The 20,716-nt window shown below is 45.1% G+C and overlaps 5 protein-coding genes across 5 annotated transcripts; 3 read left to right on the top strand and 2 right to left on the bottom strand.

The window, feature by feature from the left end:
- Nucleotides 1-80: 80 nt before the first annotated feature.
- DFL_002262 (uncharacterized protein) lies at nt 81-1,642 on the top strand (the record flags this gene model as incomplete). The annotated part of the gene is made up of 8 exons (XM_067631022.1): nt 81-115; nt 200-240; nt 306-434; nt 493-560; nt 618-1,012; nt 1,070-1,346; nt 1,410-1,516; nt 1,579-1,642. 8 exons carry the CDS (start codon nt 81-83, stop codon nt 1,640-1,642), a joined length of 1,116 nt encoding a protein of 371 aa, XP_067493608.1.
- A 2,421-nt stretch (nt 1,643-4,063) lies between these two features.
- On the top strand, nt 4,064-5,420 carry DFL_002261 (uncharacterized protein; the record flags this gene model as incomplete). The annotated part of the gene is made up of 2 exons (XM_067631021.1): nt 4,064-4,865; nt 4,936-5,420. The coding sequence occupies 2 exons, from the start codon at nt 4,064-4,066 to the stop codon at nt 5,418-5,420; spliced, it is 1,287 nt and encodes a 428-aa protein (XP_067493607.1).
- A 333-nt stretch (nt 5,421-5,753) lies between these two features.
- On the top strand, nt 5,754-7,581 carry DFL_002260 (uncharacterized protein; the record flags this gene model as incomplete). The annotated part of the gene is made up of 4 exons (XM_067631020.1): nt 5,754-6,035; nt 6,151-6,222; nt 6,288-6,568; nt 6,624-7,581. 4 exons carry the CDS (start codon nt 5,754-5,756, stop codon nt 7,579-7,581), a joined length of 1,593 nt encoding a protein of 530 aa, XP_067493606.1.
- Nucleotides 7,582-8,909: 1,328 nt separating this feature from the next.
- On the bottom strand, nt 8,910-10,014 carry DFL_002259 (mitochondrial 54S ribosomal protein uL5m; the record flags this gene model as incomplete). Its single annotated transcript, XM_067631018.1, has 2 exons — nt 8,910-9,049; nt 9,117-10,014. 2 exons carry the CDS (start codon nt 10,012-10,014, stop codon nt 8,910-8,912), a joined length of 1,038 nt encoding a protein of 345 aa, XP_067493605.1.
- A 2,078-nt stretch (nt 10,015-12,092) lies between these two features.
- DFL_002258 (uncharacterized protein) lies at nt 12,093-14,055 on the bottom strand (the record flags this gene model as incomplete). Its single annotated transcript, XM_067631017.1, has 6 exons — nt 12,093-12,393; nt 12,460-12,672; nt 12,733-12,929; nt 12,992-13,656; nt 13,811-13,860; nt 13,937-14,055. The coding sequence occupies 6 exons, from the start codon at nt 14,053-14,055 to the stop codon at nt 12,093-12,095; spliced, it is 1,545 nt and encodes a 514-aa protein (XP_067493604.1).
- Between the last annotated feature and the right edge of the window lie 6,661 nt (nt 14,056-20,716).

The following is a 20,716-nucleotide window of genomic DNA, read 5'->3' as shown; positions in this document are numbered from 1 at the left end:
GCTTAACTTTCTTTGATCCTTCGCCACAACTTAAACTACCAGTTTCTTCAGTATCGAGTCTTTGGTGAGATTGTTTCATAATGGCGGATAGAAATCCTCTCGAGGACCATCACTGGTATGTGTAACGTTCGTAATGATACACCCAATTTAACGTCAGTACATAATGTTCTTCGTTTCTAACAGGAGTTCGTGGAAACAGGTACTCCGTGTTTTCAAAGGGATACAAAACTCGAGTAATCAGTGCGAAACCGTTCAAAATTATGTTAACAAGTTATACGTAGCAGCTAATATTTATGATCGCATAGCACATTCGATACGACGTGCCTTTCAGGAAAGCCTGGGTACCGAAGAAGACTACCCCGATCCGAAATGGCCGCCGTATTCTGCACCTCTTATTATCCGAACCTTCAGTTTTTCCAAATTCTTCCGACTGTGTATGATCCGACATACCGATATGAAAGACATGAGACGGTATGCTAATGGGACTAACAGACGATTTGCCGTTTAAGCGGGCTGCTCCTCTACTATTCCAGCGGTTAAGATCGGATCAATGGAGTATCGTAGGAATATGATACAGACTCACTCTCTGCCGTATTTTGCATATTAATTCTTCATAGGATGACAACCACTACCATAACCAATTCGAACAACAGCTCACCCCCGTCGGTGGCCTCGGCTTCAGTGGTTCTCTCTTCTTCTTCACCGAAGACCACTCCTACATCGTAAAATCCGTTAGCAGGCGTTTCGAATACACATTCCTGTACACGCAATGCATCGAAGCCTACGGGAAATACATCAAATCGAACCCATCGAGTCTTCTATGCCGAATGACAGATGTTTTATTCTGCTTCGATAGACATCTAGGCGGCGTCTTGGGTATTTCGCCATCACATTATGTGGTTATGGAAAATATGTTGAAGGAGATGGATGCGGAGAAAGGGTGGGTGAAATGGGATTTGAAGCCGCAGCAGTTTTTTGAGCCGACGAGGGATTTGATTCCCGATCAAATCAAGTACGTCTCCCCTCTTTAACTTTTTAACGATAGAGATTGTCTGACGGTTTATTATAGAACGGAACAAACAAAATCCGGCCTTGCAGATGGAATGGAAGATGATCGCATTATCTTGACAAAAGAGCAGCGAGATGAGCTGTGGGATCTACTGAAGAAAGACACGGAATTCTTAGAAGAAATAGAAACGATCGATTATTCCCTTCTTCTCGGCAGGTTCCCTATTTCGAAGAATGAAGATCTGAAACCGTCAAGGTTCAAGCACGAGAACTGGATTACTGGTGTTAGGTCTGCTGATGGGAAGTATATCTATCGGGCTTGTATTGTTGACTTTTTGGTGAGCAAATTGATTTTGATAGCCGAAGATACAAAAGGTTTGCTAAAGACCGGGAAATTATAGTGGAACGTCAATCAATCGCAAGCAAAGATCACGAGGACAGCCGGTAAACTGCTTCCCGAGCAGACCGTTACTACGGAGCCTGGGCGTTATAGACGGGAGTTCCTCTCGTAAGTAAATTTACTCTGTTATATATATTTAGCAGGACTGTTGCGCGCTAACGCAGAGACAGAATGATGGAAGAATATATTGAGGTTCCCGAAGAGCTGGAAGCTAGCCTTAGTGGTAGCAGCTAGCTGAAATATCGTGCAAAGGCCTGGTTTATGGCGTGCAATCCAGAGGTGAAATTCTTCAAGCGTTGGTAGTTCCGAGGGTGTTAATAGGTGTTCCATGGTCTGTTCTTAAACGTGTATTTTCTATTGCTTAGCGCCAATGTTCTTAGTCTTGTTTTTTCAATATTCTACAGTCTAGATCTTATCATTGTACTTGAACACCCCGATCTATCCCTCTCTAATCCCAAAATGGTTTCTAGAAAAAGCCATCCTCCTTAAGCAGATACCTATATCTCTTGTGTGAGCGTCCGCAAGCATGTGCGCCGCCAGCCAACACCCCTCTGGCAAATCAAGTTCACATTTTATTAATTCAGGCTCATCAGAATATACGCTCTCAAGACGATCCCACGCTTTAACTAGAATTGTTTCCAACATCTCCTTGACAGTTGGTGGCGCATATCGACTGTAAATTGCGAGCCATTTGAAGCGAAAATTAAACATCTTCTCTTTGCTGACCAAAGGTATAAAAATGTCGCCGCTATCGTAGCGGGGATCGATACCGTTCGGGACCAGTGGCTCGAAAAGGCTTTCGTCAAGAATAGTGGTGGGGTTTGTGAGGAGATCGATGAAATTTAAACTACCGTTCATATCTTCACCATCATCGTGTTTTTCATAATAGAAGCACTCTACGACTTTTCGATTTTCGACGCGGAAAACGAGGCCACTTGGTACCGATCGTTCATCTTGTGTTAGTACCAGTCGTTCATCTAGTGGGAAAATACCATCAGGCCTGTGTGTAAAAGGAGCAAGGAGCTTGTGCGTTCGTAAAGGGAAAAAAGGGAAGTCATATGGTGATTGGTATCTGAAACTTCTTAGGGTTTTAGTATTGGCCAGGAGGGTGTTCCAGAGGTTGCATGTTTGGCTGGCTCGGATTTGGTCGGTGAATGATAGTTGGGACAGGATACAGACGTGGAGCTCTAGAGGGAGAAGTGAGATTGGTGAGACCATTTTTTTTAGATTGTGGTTTTGTGGAGCTGATGGTCATGGAGGTATTATAGTTGTGGTATTCGGTAGTTTCCCTCATGTCGTGATTGTGGTTTGCGAGGGTAGTGGTTCTTAAGATTTTAGGGACCGACGCTGGTGGTGGTTCGAGGATATTGACATCCGGATCCGCTGACTCGGAAGCCACGATGAGATGGATATTGTAGGATGAAGAAATAATTTTGTAGGCTGTGAGAAAAATTTGGAGACTCAGTGTTAGTATTAATGGTTCCCAGTCCCTAAAGATATCATTCGGGCATGGCACGGTTAAGTCGAGCCTACAGCGTTAGCTGGCGCGTTAGTTTTGTTGTAGGTTGGTTGAGACAACGCCGACCGTTTTGGTGGCTCCTGCTGGTGCTCCGAACCGACCGGGGATTGTATTTTCTCTCTCTCTAGGATATGTGTGCACAAGACGATCAAAGACAACTGGGTACTATTCGGTCCTCATATCCCATAAGCTCGAACCACCAGTATTCCAAATTGTTCGACCAACTATTGGATGAAGCTATCCCATCAAGACAGAGCAAAGATACTGGAGACAAGGTGTTGTATTACGTCGAACAGCCCGTCTACCTTGCTAGATGGATTTGAGAAATCTCCATATAAATAGTACTGTGCGAAGGATCTTACTCCCTTCGGATCTCCAATCGATCTTTTATATGTATAAATTTAAGTCGTAGTAGGATGGGCTATGGGCGTGGAAGAAAACCTTGAAGAAACGTCGTTGAGGTGTCTATGGGATATTGTTACCTTGAATACTTTGACTCTGGAACGTTTGGGATTTGAGGCCACGTGTGGTAAATATCGATAGGCCATGGAATGGAGGGACTTCAAGAAGAGTATGCGATATCGCGATACACACGATAATGGACATTAAACGCTATATACGCCCTTATGTAAATGTAATACGCATAATCTTACAATCGGGTTATCTTCGAACTCCTATAAATATGAAATTGACAGTTCTGTAACTATTTCCAAGCCATTTTGAGATTCCCTCAACGTTGTTGTATAGGCCATAGGCTCCTGGACAAAAGTTGTTCGGAACTGCTTTTTTGGACAGGGTGATGTTGCCAAATTTGGCAACAGTACCAAAGTTGCAGGGATAAGATTGGAGATGCGTGTGCACGCAGTTGCATGCACAGCTGACATCATGGGTCCATGGATCCATGGACTTTGTGGAGACATTTGAGGCACTGACTCTTCATTGGTGTTGCTTTTAATGCGTCTATGAAAGATTGCTTGTTTATATTCTGGCGAAATTCAACTTCTTGAGGTTTTTAGGTGAAGCCCTTCAAGCTTCTGCGAATTCCGGAACATATTATCACGCATAACGGACTCGATCAATAGATTGTTCGGTCACCATCTCTTTTGTCTAATCAACGACGGCAACCAGCTTGGAAAATGTCAAAAACGAAGGAGAAATCCAGACTGGAGGAGCTACCTCTGGATATCAAAATCGATATCTTAAGGCGCCTCGGTTCAATATACGATCTCGAAGCATTGGGGCTTACGTGTCGTGTATTCTACAACATCTGCAAAAGTCCACAATGCAATGCTACCGTTTACCGACAACTACTCTTAAACGGAGAATACGGGGACCTTCTACGAGGCCTGGCAGTTCTCCGGGCTTATGGACGGGATGATAAGCTGAAGTTGCTCCAGGACGCTTGCCACTTCCCAGAGGGTAATCCAACAGACAACACGGAGTACTTTTATAAGCTTCTCTCCTACCAAAAGACGATTCGCTGGTTCACCAATCGATTTTTTGAAGCAATGGCCGAAAAATACGGCGCTGTTCCTACAAATTCAAACGAGAGCGATGGTTCGATAATATCAAAGAGGTTTATACCATCTGGAAGCGAATCACAGAGATTAGACAATGCGTTCCTCGTATTCTGGATTTTAGCTGAAGCTGTATATCTGTTCGAAAATCGAAAAGCCGATGGAACCATTGACGGTGGCCACCTGGACGAACAACTTTTCGGTAACGGAGATAGGAATATGTTCGTATATACTATGCTGTGGCAAGTCCTTGGCAGTTTGGATGGTCTTCAATTGCGTCTGTCGCTTGATTTTTCAGTCATGTACAGCGTTGCACAGTTTCTTTCGGAATTGACAACCCCTATGGCGTTACGGTATGCGGATACACGGAGTCATGAGGAAGTTTCGGCTATATCTACCAAGTTGGGGTGTCCTGATGTCTGTATGTGGGGTGAATATAGTTACCACTGCTGCATGATATCATTCCGGCTAACTTTTGTTTTAACCATCAGATAATAGACGAGGGATCTCTAACCTACTACTCTGGAATCTTGGATTGAACGGACTTCGAAGCTTCCTTGGAGAAGATGAAGGTGCACAAACCTCCACCATTGGAAAATACTACAATCGTCCTCTTGAACCCAAACTTGATGTCGATGATGAAGAACCGTTCAAATTTTTTATATCATGCTTTTTCTCACTCATAGATGGAGTCTGGATTTATATGAAAGATCACCCTAGAAATGTAGAGACCATACATTTAAGACCGCTGTGGAGGGAGTCTGGAATCATACATTTGCTCTCGATCCCGCCTTGGAATCAAGCGGACGAATTCGATATCGATGCTGTTTTTTGCGATGACGAAAGACTTGAAAGATTAGGATACTTTCGACCGGGTATTAGTGTAAACGGAGAGGAAACCGATCGAAATAGTTTAGAGGAGAAAATGAAGGATGAAGTATGCCACTGTAAGGAGGATTGGGGATGCTGGGATTAGAAATGTTATACGTTATGCACATATAACTTTCAATTGATCAAGCTAAGATATCAACGCCAAGATAAAATCTCCAGCCGGACCGCACGTAAATATTCAACCTTCTGAGTTTTATATTGCCTAGTAGCCAGTTGGAGTAGCTATTAATTGCTGCTACTTTGTATAGTTAACAAGTAAATTGTAGACGTCGACCAGCGACAGCCTGGAGTTGCGGTGTTGCTAATATCCCTGCCAACGGCCGCCAAGACCAAGCAAAAGAGGGTGTGATTGCTTCTCCTCGAACCCCATTCGACAGCCTCATAATCAACACTCATTCGATATCGTCGGGTCCCCGCAATGGCGGCGCGCACATCCTGCTTCCTTCTTCGCCAGGTACGGCCAAAGGCTATAAACCCATCCAATTTCCGAACACCATCCCGCCGAACCTTTTCATTCTCATCGAGCCATACTCCCCCGGGCGCCGGTGCTGAGTCTGGCAGCGATGGCGGTGCCTCATCCACGTTTAACGTCCTTCGGGGCCTCGTAGACGAAATGGACAGGTTGGCTCCTAGATTCGAAGTCGGGCCGCGAGATATCACGATATTGAAGGAACCGGAGGAGTTTTATCGCAGTTTAAAGGTGCGCGTGACAACTACCCCGCTGGTGTCGTGTGCGCACACGCAAACGAAAAGAAACTCTTTGAATGAAGTAGTAATTGAGACGAATAGTACCCATGATTTTGCGAAATATATAGATGAAAATACTATCTGCGAAGAAAAGAGTTTTCATCGCGACTTTATATATCGGAAAGACGGAGCACGAACTCGTATGCCTGGCCCCGAAATTGGTCCGTTTGTCTTGAGAACCCACGAATCACTAAGACGATACTAGATCGAAACAATAAAAACTGCTCTTCGAAATTCGCCGACTCTGAAAGTCTCGATATTGACGGATGCTCTGCGGGGGACCCGGGAAGCACCTGACGTCTGTTCCGCATCGCTCCTGGTACCGCTGGTCAAGGAATTTGGCGAAGATCGAGTCGAGCTGCGAATGTTCCACACCCCAAATCTTCGGGGGCTTAGAAAAGCCTTGATACCCAAAAGGTTGAATGAAGGCTGGGGCTTGCAGCATATGAAGCTATATGGATTCGATGACGAGATTATATTATCTGGGTATGCCAACCAATGAACGACAGCAGTGGACGACAAGCTTACAAAAATCCTATAGCGCCAATCTATCAAAGGACTACTTCACGAACAGGCAGGATCGGTATCATCTATTTTTCAGCAAATCGATCACCGATTACTACGCCAAACTGCACGACGCGGTCTGCAGTCTAAGTTTTAAAGTCCAACCAAACGACAAAGTCGAGAATCGGTTTGAATTGGTCTGGCCGTCGAGCAATCCTGCCCCGTCTCCTCTAGAGGACAAGTCTGGTTTCAAATCTGCGGCTTCTACCCTAATATCCCCTCTATTGAAACCTACATCGATACCCGGTCCACGAAAATCAAAAACCGTTGTATACCCGATAGGACAGTTCACACCTTTAATGTCTGATGAAAACCACTCGACGGAGCATCCTAGTATATTGAGTGTCCTTCGAACGTTATCTCGTGAAGACTTTGCAAAATCTTCCTGGACGTTCACCGCAGGATACTTCAACATGCATAGAGAATTGAAGGAGCTGCTGTTAGCTTCAAAGTCAGAGCTTGGAACAGTAGTTACGGCAGCTCCTGAGGCGAACGGGTTTTATGGATCAGCTGGAGTCTCGGGGTACCTGCCTCCTGGATACTTGATCCTCGCGAGAAGATTTCTAGAAGATGTTAGAAAGGTAAGAGGCGGCGAGGGTGTGGAGTTGCTAGAATGGAGAAGGGGTGTGGTAGGTCAACCGGGAGGATGGTCCTATCACGCCAAAGGTATCTGGATCACACTTCCAGACTACAAATCTCCAAGCTTAACGATCGTTGGATCATCCAATTACACCCGACGGTCGAAAAAGCTGGACTTGGAGATTAACGCTTTAGTGATCACAGAGGATAAGGAGCTACAGAAGGAGCTCGCGGGTGAGATTGAGCATTTGAAGACATATGCGAAGCCATTGGAGTTGGAGGATTTTGACAAAGAAGACAAGAAGGTTCCTTGGGAGACTAAGGTGCTTTTGTGGTTTCTAGCATGGGGGTTGTAAATTCTTGAGATTTGACTCTTTTTGTAGATATCCAGTCGGAGCGATCATACGGTATAATACTATTAAGTAACTAGTGCCATATCAAGACCTAGATGGAGCTTTGCAATAGGATTCGAGTATCGAGAACCAAGCTATAGTATCAGCGTCGAGACGATATATATAATCCATGATTTAGCTTTGCAACAGTGTGCAACGCAAGATGGTTAATGATTTAAAATGGGCGAATCTCGATGTTATGAAGACAATGCCTACGTCTGTAGCTTAAAAAGGAACAAAGCATTAAATCTACCCTAATTCGGCCTTACAATGAAACCCGATAGATGAAAAATCTCGATTTAGCACTAATGGCAAATCTCAAATCTCCATCTCAATTTTTATTTGGCTCGAGCTGTTGGCTCTTTTGGCATATCTCAACACATACAAGCTATTTGGCCCCACAATAACTATCCAAATTTCCTTGGTATTTCGTAAAAAGAATAATTTGATGGGTTCTGTGGAAATAATATGTAAGATTGTTACTGGGGTCTGGAAACGAGACTAAAATTGTTATAGGCAGCGGCTGTGACAACCTCGTTTACGCGAGTTCGCATTGGCGTCTCGCGGGCTATGCTCGATATCAATGAATTCACTCGAGATGATTTCTAAAACTGCAGCCTATAGCCTAGTAAGTGTAGATATCGAGACCGGGCTACCTCTGTTTGATGCAATGCTAACTTGGATCGATATACTCGTGGCTAGCCTATGGGGTATTCGAAGAATAGAGCTATTGTGAGCTCGAGGATATAAAGGTTTCGAGAGAACGGACGGGATGGCATCTTTAAAACCAAGCTTCCTGTCATTTCAAGCATCAGTACCGTCGCTTTATGCATTCCTTTATATATCTAATGAACATAGGTTTCCTTCTTTTTATCCATTCGCTCATTCCCTCCGGCTAGGTAGCATATATTTTTAACCCATTAAGACCATGGTACCCAGACCTTCACTATCTGCTATATTTTTTACATGCGCTTCATGTATCCTACAGGGTGTATTCGCAACTCCCATGCCCGTTCCTACAGGTAGAAGGATCGGGAGCATAACATTTGAAAACGGTCGTCCTACCTTTGGTAATTCGGGCGGAGGCTCAACTGGCACCGATAATGGTGCACCCTCCAAGTCGATTTGTCAATACTAAAGGAACGGGAACAAAAGCATCAGGTTATCCCATAGGAACGCATAAATTTTAGAGACACCTGTAAATATTTCTAGATATGTCGTTAGATTGTTATATATACAGCAAGAATATAAATATCGTTTACATAGAGCCTCGGTATAGCCACTGCAGAGCACTAATACGACTTGACCTTGCCGTAAAATGGAACTCCGAAAGCGGTCAACAACATCCTGGCATCTCTGTCGCTAGTCGCCGTGGTTTTGCAAGTGATGTGGCAACCCGGAATCATCTTGGCGGGATACATGTCGTAGTTGACTTGGTGCAAAGTTAGTAAGCAAATCCTGTGACGCTATATGTAAGGTGTAGGGTGTATTATTCTCACCTTCAATCTCTGGAAACTGTGCCACAACTTCTGGTTCAAAACCAAAACTCAAGTTACCCGATCTATCACCAGTAGTTCCCTTAACACCCTTGTACTCCTTAATTCTTGGCATGACAACATCTATGCATGTCGCCAAAAACCTGTACATCGATGGACCAGACATTCTGCAAGTAACGGCTATTTGTTGATCCTTCTTCAACTTCCAGGCTGCAACAGTCGCCTTCGCTACGTGGAGATTCGCTTTAGACCCTGTAATTGACTGGGCGACCATAATTGCGACTCTGATAGCCAGCGGGTTTAGAGTCGATGCATCGGAGAAACAATGGAACACAATTTCCTCAAGACGTGGAACATTCCTGAAAGTTATTGGCCTATGGGTGAGAGGTAGGTAATCCTTTCCACGTGGTCCTCGGCGAGGGCGGTTTTCGAAATAAGGGGAGTCACCCTCCCACTTCCTGAGACGCTCCTTTGGAGGTTTCTCGACGGCATGAGGTGGAGAATGGGTATATGCCAGGGTCATCAAGTCGGCGGCAATAGTGTCATTGTAGTGGTCCCATAGACGTTCGCTAGTGAAAGGACCGGGAATGAATTCACGAGAGGACGGGTCCGAAGGTTTAGGAGGCTGATGAGGATGGTATGGACCACGGTAGTATCTAGGATGACGGACTTGGTGACGACCTACACGGCCAAAACGACGGTGACCGGCGGGGTCCCTCTTTTGGAGGGGTGTCGTGGTTGTGAAGGAACGGTTAGAGGATGTCGGAGTAGAGGAAGTTGGGAAGAGGAAGGCATTGATAGCGGCTATCGAGGGTCGCGATCGTTGAAGGAATGTAGAGTCGAGTGATTTGATATGGCGAGCGCAATGCATCGGCAGCATCTTTGGGGCGATTGCAGCCATCGTGATATCGTGGTGGGGGGACTACCTCTATCTAGCGGGCTCGAAAGACGGTAGGATCAATTGAAGCTTCTCGAGTCGATTGAATGTCGTTTCCCACCACTGCTGTCCTATATTCCCATCATGTGGCCGTTTAAGACCCCTGGTTCCTGCCCAATAACAAAAGAAGTAGTTGGAGTCGCAATATCTCGACGTCAAAAGTTGAGGCCGACGTTCAAAAGCAGAGATTTGGTGTTGGCTTGCCGAAGCCTTGGCTGTGCAACGTCTTGGCATTTGTTCTGCCGTTCTCGGAATACCACGTTAACAACGCATTATTTGTGTTGTTGTGATCTCAAGTTCGATCGTGAATTACAGACTGGATGATAAAATTCTTCACCAGAGGCTTTGTCTACTAGAGTTTTCTTCTTCCGTTTGTAACAAACTACTAAGCAAAATCTTTTAACATTATCACAGCACTAAGTGCTTCACATTCGATCAATAGATTATCATTGATCAATTACTTTGACAACACTTTCATCACAGCTTCCGTTCTTTTCGATGAACTTCTTCCTTTCCTATAGTTTTTATATCCGAATATTCGCCAACGATGGTCGCCGACACCTCCCAATCTGACTTGCATAATATCCCGCCCGGGCCAACAGTTGAGGCTACCATATTACTTGAGTTCAAGGAAATATTCAAAGACTTAACTCCTACAAAGGCGGACTTCTGGAAAGATTGCGGACGGTTGAATAGGGTTCCAAACGCACAGATCGAAAAGAATTTGCACGCACGCCAAAATCGACAGAACCGGTCTCACTCGCTATCTCATTAAGCTTTGTGAATTTGGTGTTTTACCGATCCTCGAGTTACAATTGGAACAGCTCAGTTTCCAGAACTCTTTCCGGAGGGTGGGACACCCCCAAAAGGATTCCTCCAAGAACAAAATACTTCTCAAGCCAACATCGAAGCCAGTGTATCTCCCATACCCAGTTCGACATACCCTCCTTACATCAGCACAAGATATCCTCGAACAGTCCCGTCATGCTTTCATTCAAAAATAGTGTCCGCAAATCCTACTGAAGGATGGGTTTGCAAACGCTGAAAACGCTGAACTCCCGAAATGGATTAAAATTACCATGCACAGATAGCCATTTTCACTAGGGGAATCGATCGACCTAACGGTTCTACAATCTCCAGCAACCCGGCGGTCGACTATAGATATCATATTTCAGTGTCTTACACACATCTGACATACAGTAGAGTACCTGCTGAGACTTTAGAGTATATGTTTGAGTGTACTCTTATATTTGCAAAGTTTTTGAATGGCGACGAAGCGAGAATCGGAAAACTGCAGCGAATACTTGGTAAAGCGATCTCGCTCTCTGATCAGTTGAAGGGTGGAAAGCAGACTTTGCGGAGAAAATTGGAAAAGGAGCTGAAGGAGATCGAAGAGGCAAGAGAAAACAGCATCGCTTACGCCTGCAAGCGAATCGCCTACGTTATCACGATTGACTCTCACTCGGTTAGGAACTTATCTGTCGAACTTTGGGGGATTTTTCCAAAATGCATTAGATGGAGAAGGTGCTAAGGATGATAGCAATATAAGCGTCACTTCGATATGTAACGATAATCCCGAAAATAAGGGTTCGATGGATATGTTTTACTCGCAATCATTTTGAAGTTGGGAACTTTGATTCCTTGCACTTGTACCCTTAATAAGGAGGGTTTTTTTCTTGCGCCATAGCCGTTGGAAGCGAGCGTGTTGGTGTTAGTCATGTTAACGGCGTATAATTTTTAGATCGCAATGTCGATACCTGATCGTTACACTCGAGTTGAATTAAAGACTACGTCTCATTTGCGTAGAACCAGTATACGAAGAGGCGGAATTAGTACCGCTAAATAGAACTAAAATTAATTTTGATACTACTAATAAATAGTACAATATCCAACCCCGATACAAGGACACCAGTCAAATATAATTGCAGCCCAAAAAGCACCGGCAAAAATGTATTTAACCCATGTCCGAAATAAAACCGTGTTAATAAACCCCAGAAGAACAAATTTTTAGGTAAAAGCAGTGTGATCCCAAAATATTAAGTCTAAACCCTTGACGCAACAGGAACCTTAGAGTCGATACTAATTTCGGCTGGTGTGACCTGGCCTTCTACTGGTGGCGGAACCTTTTCGTTATCACCATCATCGCTACCGGCACCGCCGATTTCTTGGTTAGCAGCCTTGCGACGACGAATGAGGTCGTCGACATATCTGATAGTGGAAAGGGCAATTGCGACAGCGAGGATGGCTGCGCCAGTGGCAAAACCACGACGGTACTTTGGTCTGTCGTCTGATCTGAAGATTTGTGCGCCGTAGATACCGGCGATGTTGGCACCCATGATAATCCTGTGGTAGAACGTGTGTTAGAATTATGTTTGCGGTTTCAAGTCGAGAAGAAGCAGGGTAACTTACATAGCCATAGCAAGGGCTCTGACTTCAGAGTCGGGACAACTGAGGGACAACCAAGCAATGTTGAGTGGATGAGAGAAGGTACCGAAACATTGTGTCCAGACGACACCGAAGTATCGGACGTTACGGCTGCTGAGCTCAGTGAAGACTCTGTTGAAGATGTAGCCGAGCAAGTGACAACTCAAGCCAGCAATGACAGTTTCACCACGCTTGTTGCTATATTTGATATGTTAGCAATTGTTTGAAATATCTATTTATCAAATACCAAGTTCTTACAAATGATCGGAAACCCAGCTGAAGGCGAAGGAGGTTGGGATCTGGAGGTAGAAACCAACGGATGCAAGGGCGTTACTGGTAAGAGCGGCGAAACCGAAGCTGGAGACAATGGATGGAGAGTAGGTATCGAAACCACGCTGAGGACCGTTGTTGCAAAGGGAAATGAAAACGTGGATCCAGATTCTCCAGTTGGAGAACTACGGAATACTTTTAGTCATTTGGAGCGGTGAGGGGCTAATAATGGTTTAGTGAAACTTACGGCGCGCTTAAATGCACCCAAGTCAATGTGCTTCTTCTTCTTGCCCTTCATGGGGTCATCAATACGGACACGGGTCCTGAGGATATGCAATTCCCTTTCGGTGAAACGGGCTCTCCCGGGGAGGAAGGTACTGCATGGGTTCTTGAAGGAATCGGGGAGGAAGAAACCGAGGATGAAACCGCTGAAAACGGTGAAAAGACCCATGAGGGCGAACAACCAAAACCAACCCGGCTTGCCACCGACACCTCGCATGTGGAGGATACCGTAGGCGATGAGCTTGGAGGAAGCTTGCCCGAACTGGTTACCGAAGTAGAATAACATGACACGCTTAGCGGTTTCGCTTCTGGTGTACCAAGTGGAGAGGGTCCAGAGACCGCCCGGGATGAAACCAGACTCGGTGATACCGAGAAGGAAACGGGAGGCAATGAATGAACCAAAGCTGTTCTGGAAAGCCTGGAAGGTGGATACAGTTCCGAAAAGGAAGAGTTGGAGTGTGAGCCACTTGCCGGGGCCGACTCTGTAGAGGATCATGTTGGAGGGAATCTCAAAGAGCACGATGCCCAATGAGAGCATCTGCTGGCCGACGTTGAACTGATTCTGTGTGATTCCGACATCGTTGAAGAAGTTATCGGTAAGGGCGTTGGCGATGTTGCCTCGGTCAAGCTCTGTTACACAACGATACAATTGATCAGCATCCTGCGCCCGGAGAAGCCGGAAATGCAATCTTCTCGCATTCGGATCCGAAGAGATGTAGTGCAGCGCGCCCGGATAACGGCATCGCCAAAACGCACTCTAAGTGGGGGCACGGCGTCTACTTACGCAAGCAGAAGAATCCGAGGAAAAGCAGTGGCATAATAATAAAGTCCAACCTGGGAGATCGCGGCAAGCACGTCAGTTGAGGGGTCTATGATTAGTCTACGGGGGCCTACATTCTGCAGGACGTACTTTCGTTTGGCGGCTTTCTCTTCCTCTTCGGTCCAATCGACCACGAGGTTGAGGTTTTGCTCATCCTCGGGAGGAGGAGCAAAGTGATCCGGGTTCTGGACTTTGAGGTCGCTTCCCATCCTTGCAGCTGTTGATGAATACGGGAAAGGAAAGTGAATTACTGGTTTAAACTAGAGGTATCTACGCCCTGGCTTGAGGAGAGAACATTATTCTGCTGGGAGGAATGCGACCTCTTATAACTCTGTCCTACGTGCTACAGTGCACAGCTATCTGCCTTCTGATTTCTGCTGCTACCCCATTTCTGATAATGCTAAGATTTTTTTGTTATCTCTTTTTTGCATTGCTGCACCCAAGCTTTTTTTCCCCTGGTACTCGAGTTCTCAGCTACGTTCGCCGAGTGTTTTGTTGTGGTCAATGGCAGCAGATCCACAGGACCAAGAGGACAAGACTTCGGATTTTCTATGATATGGTGTCTGTGGCGGGCTGAATGTACCTTAATTTTGGAGGCGAGCGAGGTCTTGTTAGCAAGTGGCGGGGATCCAGAATCATCCCACGTCTCTGGGCGAATATGGTGAAATTCACACTTTCAAGCACGCAATCGCAATGGTCGTATCAAAGTCGTTGAATCATTGATTAATATTACTTGCAAGGATGTGCCGCGTCTGCAAAAGGCCGGCGCCCAGCCGCCGCCGAGATACCGCCCAGATGCCGCCCAGCCGCCGCCCAGGGTTCGCCCAGGATATTGGCAGCCGCGACAGGTGGGAGTTGATACGGATGATGAAATTTTGCTGCGGTTTCATTCGACAAGCTTTTCGGTCAACTGAGAGTTTGTCTGCAAGCCTCTTCTTGACTGCGCTGCCTATGCTTGGGAGGGGAAAGGCTACATGCGGAATGGCATGTGCATGTGGTCAGTATCCTAGTTCGAAGTACTCAAATTCTCGTCCGTTAATTGGCATGGGGTGTTACAATTGTTGCATTTTGGGGCAGAGCAAGGGTCTGGCGACACAACGGTAGTCATTCTAGATAAGCGAACTACCCAAAGGAGCCAATAGAAAGCTCCTTGACGATCCTTGAAGCTCATGAAGTATCAGAGCGGGCCCATTCCGTCGGCACCTTATTCCCACTATCTGGATGGTCCTGGCACGGGCATTTGGGTCGTGGGAGCTAGCTCGTATTACTATCACGATATCTTCTGGTAATTGGTACCCCACGAAATTTTACATTCGGGTCAAAGGAATTAACCCTATTAGCTATAAATCCGATTTTTTTAAGGGAATATACACTATTCGCTCTCTACGCAGATACATACGTAAGTAACTACAAACATCCATTACATACATGCACGGAGCAGCCAGGGTGTACGTGAGGTATAGCTGCCGGAATATAGACTCAACTCCTTCTCCAAGTGGTTAATATTCGGCGAGGTGCGTCTTGTCTATCTGTCACAGCGTAGTCCAAGACCTGCAAATCAAATGTCGTGATGCTGGGACCATATGTTGCCTTCCATTTGTTACAAGACCAAAAATTTTTTTTCTTCGGATTGATCTTGCAAGATTTTTTTCCTTTCTTTCTTCTCTTCTCTTCTCTTTCTTTTTCTGTTCTGGGCTTGTGGGATCTGCCGCAACCATGCATATTTCTGCGCCTGCGTCGTTTAAGCTCCTTCATAACTTTAGAGTCCATTGTATATTGCAATAGCTCGATCAAGAGGCAAAACCGAGACCCATATGATTAGTTTTTTGTTTTTTTTTCTTTTTAATCCTTGTCCCTTAAAAAAAAATTCTTTGCGGCGGAAAGCCCCCTTCTTTAGGTTCGCATTCGATATTGTCCGAGACTGAAACGTCTCCACGACCCCTCGAGGCAGTTGATCTCGTGCACTAAGGCCTAGTTGCCACCACAGCTAGGGCTTATAATCTCGCCAATTCAATCAATCCATTGGCCTCTTCGAGAACTGTCACCGTGCAGGGCCCTCGGAGAACCTATAACTGTTTGTCATAGATGAGACTTTGAAGATCCCATCCCACCTGTCTAAGGTAGTTTGTTTGTTCTTGAAACCGGAAGAACCCCGGTCACAGTGCAGAAACAGCACGGACAACGTGCCATTTGTGGCACTCCTTCAGCCTCATGGCTGGCCTAGACCCCCGCTTACGGAAAAGAATTATCTTCTTCCTCGTCATCGTCATAAGAAAAGCTCGACTCTCCGGTATCATTTTCTGAACATAGTCAAATGCTCCTGGCGTATTCTTGAACGGCCAATACAGAATATTCAAAAATTTCCTGTCATCTTCTCGTTTCCCTGGGGCTAGTCTGCCACGACCTTTGTTATCCAACCGAGTGTTATCCACGAGCGAGTGCATATCGTTCTCCAAAACCTCTATCTGCTCCCAAAAGGTTCCATTCATGTAGTGTCCGGACCGGAAGTGGTATCTCATTCGTCTTTCCATCTTTTCGATCAAAGGCGTATTGCTTTCGTTCAGCAAATTCCGATGGTCTCTAATACGAAAGTTTCCGTCATGTATGACCGTATTATAGTGTAAATGTCGAAATTCAACTTCCGGACTAGCCAACCCTCCATAGACCTTAGTAACCGCAGGCTCTTTAAATCCGTCAACCACCAAAAATGTAGCAACGCCATCGTACCCTGGAAGAAAACGTCAGGAATCCCGTCAGTTGCGTCGACTCCTCTTTTCAGCCCGTCAAAAACATCCTTCGTAAACTTTTCGCGATCTATCAATCTTTCTACGGCCTCTAAATCCGTCTTGGCCTCAGGCTGCCCCAAAAGAGTTACTCGATCGCGTCGGCTCCATCTCGAACAAAGATAAGTATAACAAAGTTGATCTTCTTTCATATACAATAGCGAAGAACGGTGTATTCCAACGGCTTCCTGGTTGATTGGCTACGGGGCCAGAATTTCAGACAATGGAACTCTAAAACTAGGCACTTTGAAGTGATAAATATGTATTGGCTTCCAGGTAGGTGGCGATTAAGATTCGTAAGGCATTTATATAGCTTTCTTGTAGCTCGACTGCACCCAAAAGTTGTGGTAGCACTGGCCATGAGGTGAAGAGGAAGCGGATGTAACTCCGTTTGGAAGAGCTAGTTCTTGGGTCGATATCGTCTGGTATGGGGCACCTTTCCAGGAGTAGGTCGTCGGCTATAGAAAGCGATGTGATTGCTTCTTGGACTCTGATGCAGCCTGGAAGATGACTGTTGATGCCGAGTGACCGATGTGAGGTATTGCAATATTCAATCATAGAACAGGATTTGCAGGTGAAGAGATTTGTGGTCGAGTAGCAAATGTGACAGCTGCTATCCATTTTGAGCTCAGGGAGCTCCTCAGGGGTTGAGACGGCACCACCATCGACTACATCGGTCTTTGGGATGGCAGAAGCCCAGGTATTGAAAGTAGCTGCGCAGAGAACGAAAAGGATTGGTCGGACGAAAGTTGAGTACTGCATTTTACAAATTGATTGCTATAGTACCAGAGTAGGCCACTTCGGTCTATAAATCTAATGAGAGATAGAATAGAACAACGAAAGCCGTAAGGGAGACGAAGAGTTAAGTTAAACGAATGGCTAGTTGAGAATTGAATATTCAACTTAACCGATTAGTATTAAACTCAAGGCCAAAGGAGAGAAGATTTATGGGGTTGTTTATACATGAGCGATTCGATCCATATCTTGAACCTCAAATCTAAATATTTGAGATTTTATAGATATGTATCATATTTTAGCTGAATTCAAAGAGCACCGGTATAGCTATATATGGTGCACGAACGCTAGCAAGAGAAATTCGAGGTTCTTATCTTGTATCACTGGCTAGCTAGTCGGCTAGATTATGCACTCTCGCGGCAAAGTTATGAAACGACCAATATATAAGATTAAGCATTCACACGACCACGTCGACCATCGCAGCCGCGATTTTATGATATCATCGGCTCAATTGATTTTTTATAGGCTCTTTTCGTAAAGAGCTAGTACTAGTTAGTCGACTGTGCCACTTCATCGCATATCAGAATGCTCCGAATTTGAGAATAGTAATTTCACAAAAGCTAGGGAGGGAAAGCTGATGCGCCAAGACTCATAGATTGTGAGAATAGGCCGTCTTAAGATCTTAATTTTGGTGAGGCATATATCTCGTTCGCAAGTGAAATATCCAATATACTGGCAGATGAATGTAGAGAGATTAGCCAAAGGGTGCCGTGAATATTCGAATAATACGTATCTAGTCCGTCGTGATATATGGATACGCTATAGGTCTTGAAAACCAGGTCACCGGTTAACTTGTTATCATGTTATTATACTGCCCACCTGGAACTTTCGACATCGAAAGCCAATTAGTTATCCATACAATTTCAATTCTACAAATATCGATGGTAGCTTTCTAAAACTTAAATATATTCTTAAAATTGCCCAAGATTCGGCCTAGACACGCGTGAATTCACAGTCTCTATCCGCGTTAATGCTGTACAGGTCTTGCAATTGAGGGTTTGACACTCCGCTTCCAATAGATGGCGCATGGCCAAAGATGCGGCTAGTGGGCCAATGTATATGTACATCCTGACCTACATATGGGCCGGCAAGGTAAGACTAGAGCCTTAGTACTCCTTCAATTCCAAATTATCTCCTGGTGGGGACAAATCGATATCAATTTAATTAAAATGACAGTCCGCACCCACATTGCCACAGTCGGCATTCTAGCGAGTCTAGGTTTCTTGATCACTCTCTCTGTACATAGCAATATGTAGTATTCTAGTAAGTGCCCTTCATTAAGCTTCAATGAAAATTTTATCCTACGGTATCGTGGCATTTCTTTTCATTATATTATATATAATAGTAGCTAGCTATAGCTATCCGAAAGACTGACGTAGATTTACTAGGAAACCGATCATGTGCACGTGTACTTAACTATAAATCTCTTGACCTTTCTAAAATATGTTCAAAAACGCTATTATCAAGATACAGTAATCGATTAAGAGTCCACTAGGGTAAACGCAGTCCATTCCCTAGATATTGAGAGGTACAAAGCTAGTACTAAATTTCCAAGTTGGTATAATCGACCTCGGCCTCTCTATAGGTCGAGCTAACTTGTTTTAAACGCCTGTAAGAGAAAGTACTTAAGTACCCATATCTATGTGGCACCAGCAATCGAAAGCTAGACTGCGAAAGTGCAAGCCTAGCCAACCAACTGTGCGCTAGGTATTTGTGCTTGAGGTGGAGCTAGTTGGTGCAGAACTTTTTCCTTCAGCTGTAGAAGCTCAGTCGCATCCGCAATACCGAGAACCAAAAATGGACGTAGCTCAGCCTCAAAGTTTTGGCCGTATATGCCAATGAATATATATATTTAAATAAGCCACACGAGTTCAATTTTCTATGGCGATCAACTATTTCCTTTGATCCCTAGCTAAGCAGCAATTATAACCCCTCATTTCACAATTTTTTATCATGCTTCCCCGTCATCCGAATATTGTAGAACTCCTGAAGTCTGGTTCTTTGGATGAGTTGGCCGCCAAACGACCCCGGCTCTCGTAGTATATTGCTACACCTTCAAACACCCCATGGAAGCAGCTGTCTGGAACAACTACTTCATCCATCTTCTCAGCGCCTACACTATCGCCGAGGATGAATACGATCGGGACCAAATATAATCCTTGTCGCACGCGCAGATGTTGTTCACAATCCCGAATTGGAAGCCCACCCAGATAGAACGCCATATTTTTACATCACCTGGCGCCAGGGTGAGAAATATGGTGTACAGCCGGTGAAAGCCGATGATCTAGAAGCAAAATTCCAGGCTATTATCAAGCGCGCGACGAATTTGGACCTAGCGGATGGGCGAGCGGTGAAGCCGACGGTGGTGGCTAGTACCTTTGCGTGCGAACCTACTAGCAGTAAACTTCGCTCTTGACTTTCCCCTTCAAGTTTTCTTGTCCGATTGTGAAATCCTATCTGTTAGTTTTTAGCTATTAGAGCGCTAATATGTACTTAATTTGTAGACCCGGTCCGATCGCTGGAGCGCCGACGACAGAATACGTAGTCTATTCCCTACATCTAACGTGGGACGACTTTGTCCTCGCGTGTTTGACGGCGGGCCGGATGGAGAATGGGTCCGTTCATTTAGACCTTACAAGCGGTGAAATCGATAACATGGCAGCTATATCGGGAACCAACCTGGGCCAAAGAGGGGCGAGTTGTATATAAATCCGAGATTTAAACATCCAGACCCTATCGAAAACAAAAATTCTAAATTTATAACTATGTCAATAGGGAAAACCCGGTCGATAGATTCGAAGAACCATGACGATACGGGTGGTATATGCTGTAGAAGGATGTCTGGAAGGAGTTGCTGATCTAGAACCAGTGTGGTGAAAATGGTATGTCGAGTCCACCAACCATCAAATTGTGGTAATATTACGTAATACAGCAGACCGTGCAATGCAAGGTCGCGCATGTACAGAGTACATTTCGTGGTGGCACAGGTCCTAACTCGATATGGCCTGGGTTTTAGGGTGTCCTAAATCCTAATTAGTTGTGTTGTCTAGGACTGTACTGTACAAAATTAAACCATCTAACGAACCGCCTGTGCAGCCGTTTTGTGTTTATATCTCTGGACCAACATTAGGAGACCCAGTTAGTTGGTGTCTGTGGCGCTTGCGCTCGAAACTGAAAAAATAGGTCCCGTTATGATGGTCTCATATCGGAGTTTCGCCCGCGAGAGCGCTTCACGACACTCGACTATTATGTTAAGCAGCTAGCAGCTACATACTTTTAGGTACCGACGTAC

This window comes from Arthrobotrys flagrans (genome assembly GCF_004000055.1).
Source record: "Arthrobotrys flagrans strain CBS H-5679 chromosome Unknown unitig_3, whole genome shotgun sequence".
Classification (NCBI taxonomy): Eukaryota; Fungi; Ascomycota; class Orbiliomycetes; order Orbiliales; family Orbiliaceae; genus Arthrobotrys; species Arthrobotrys flagrans.
Note: the sequence above shows the minus strand (reverse complement) of the source record. Positions and strands in the feature narration are given on the sequence as shown.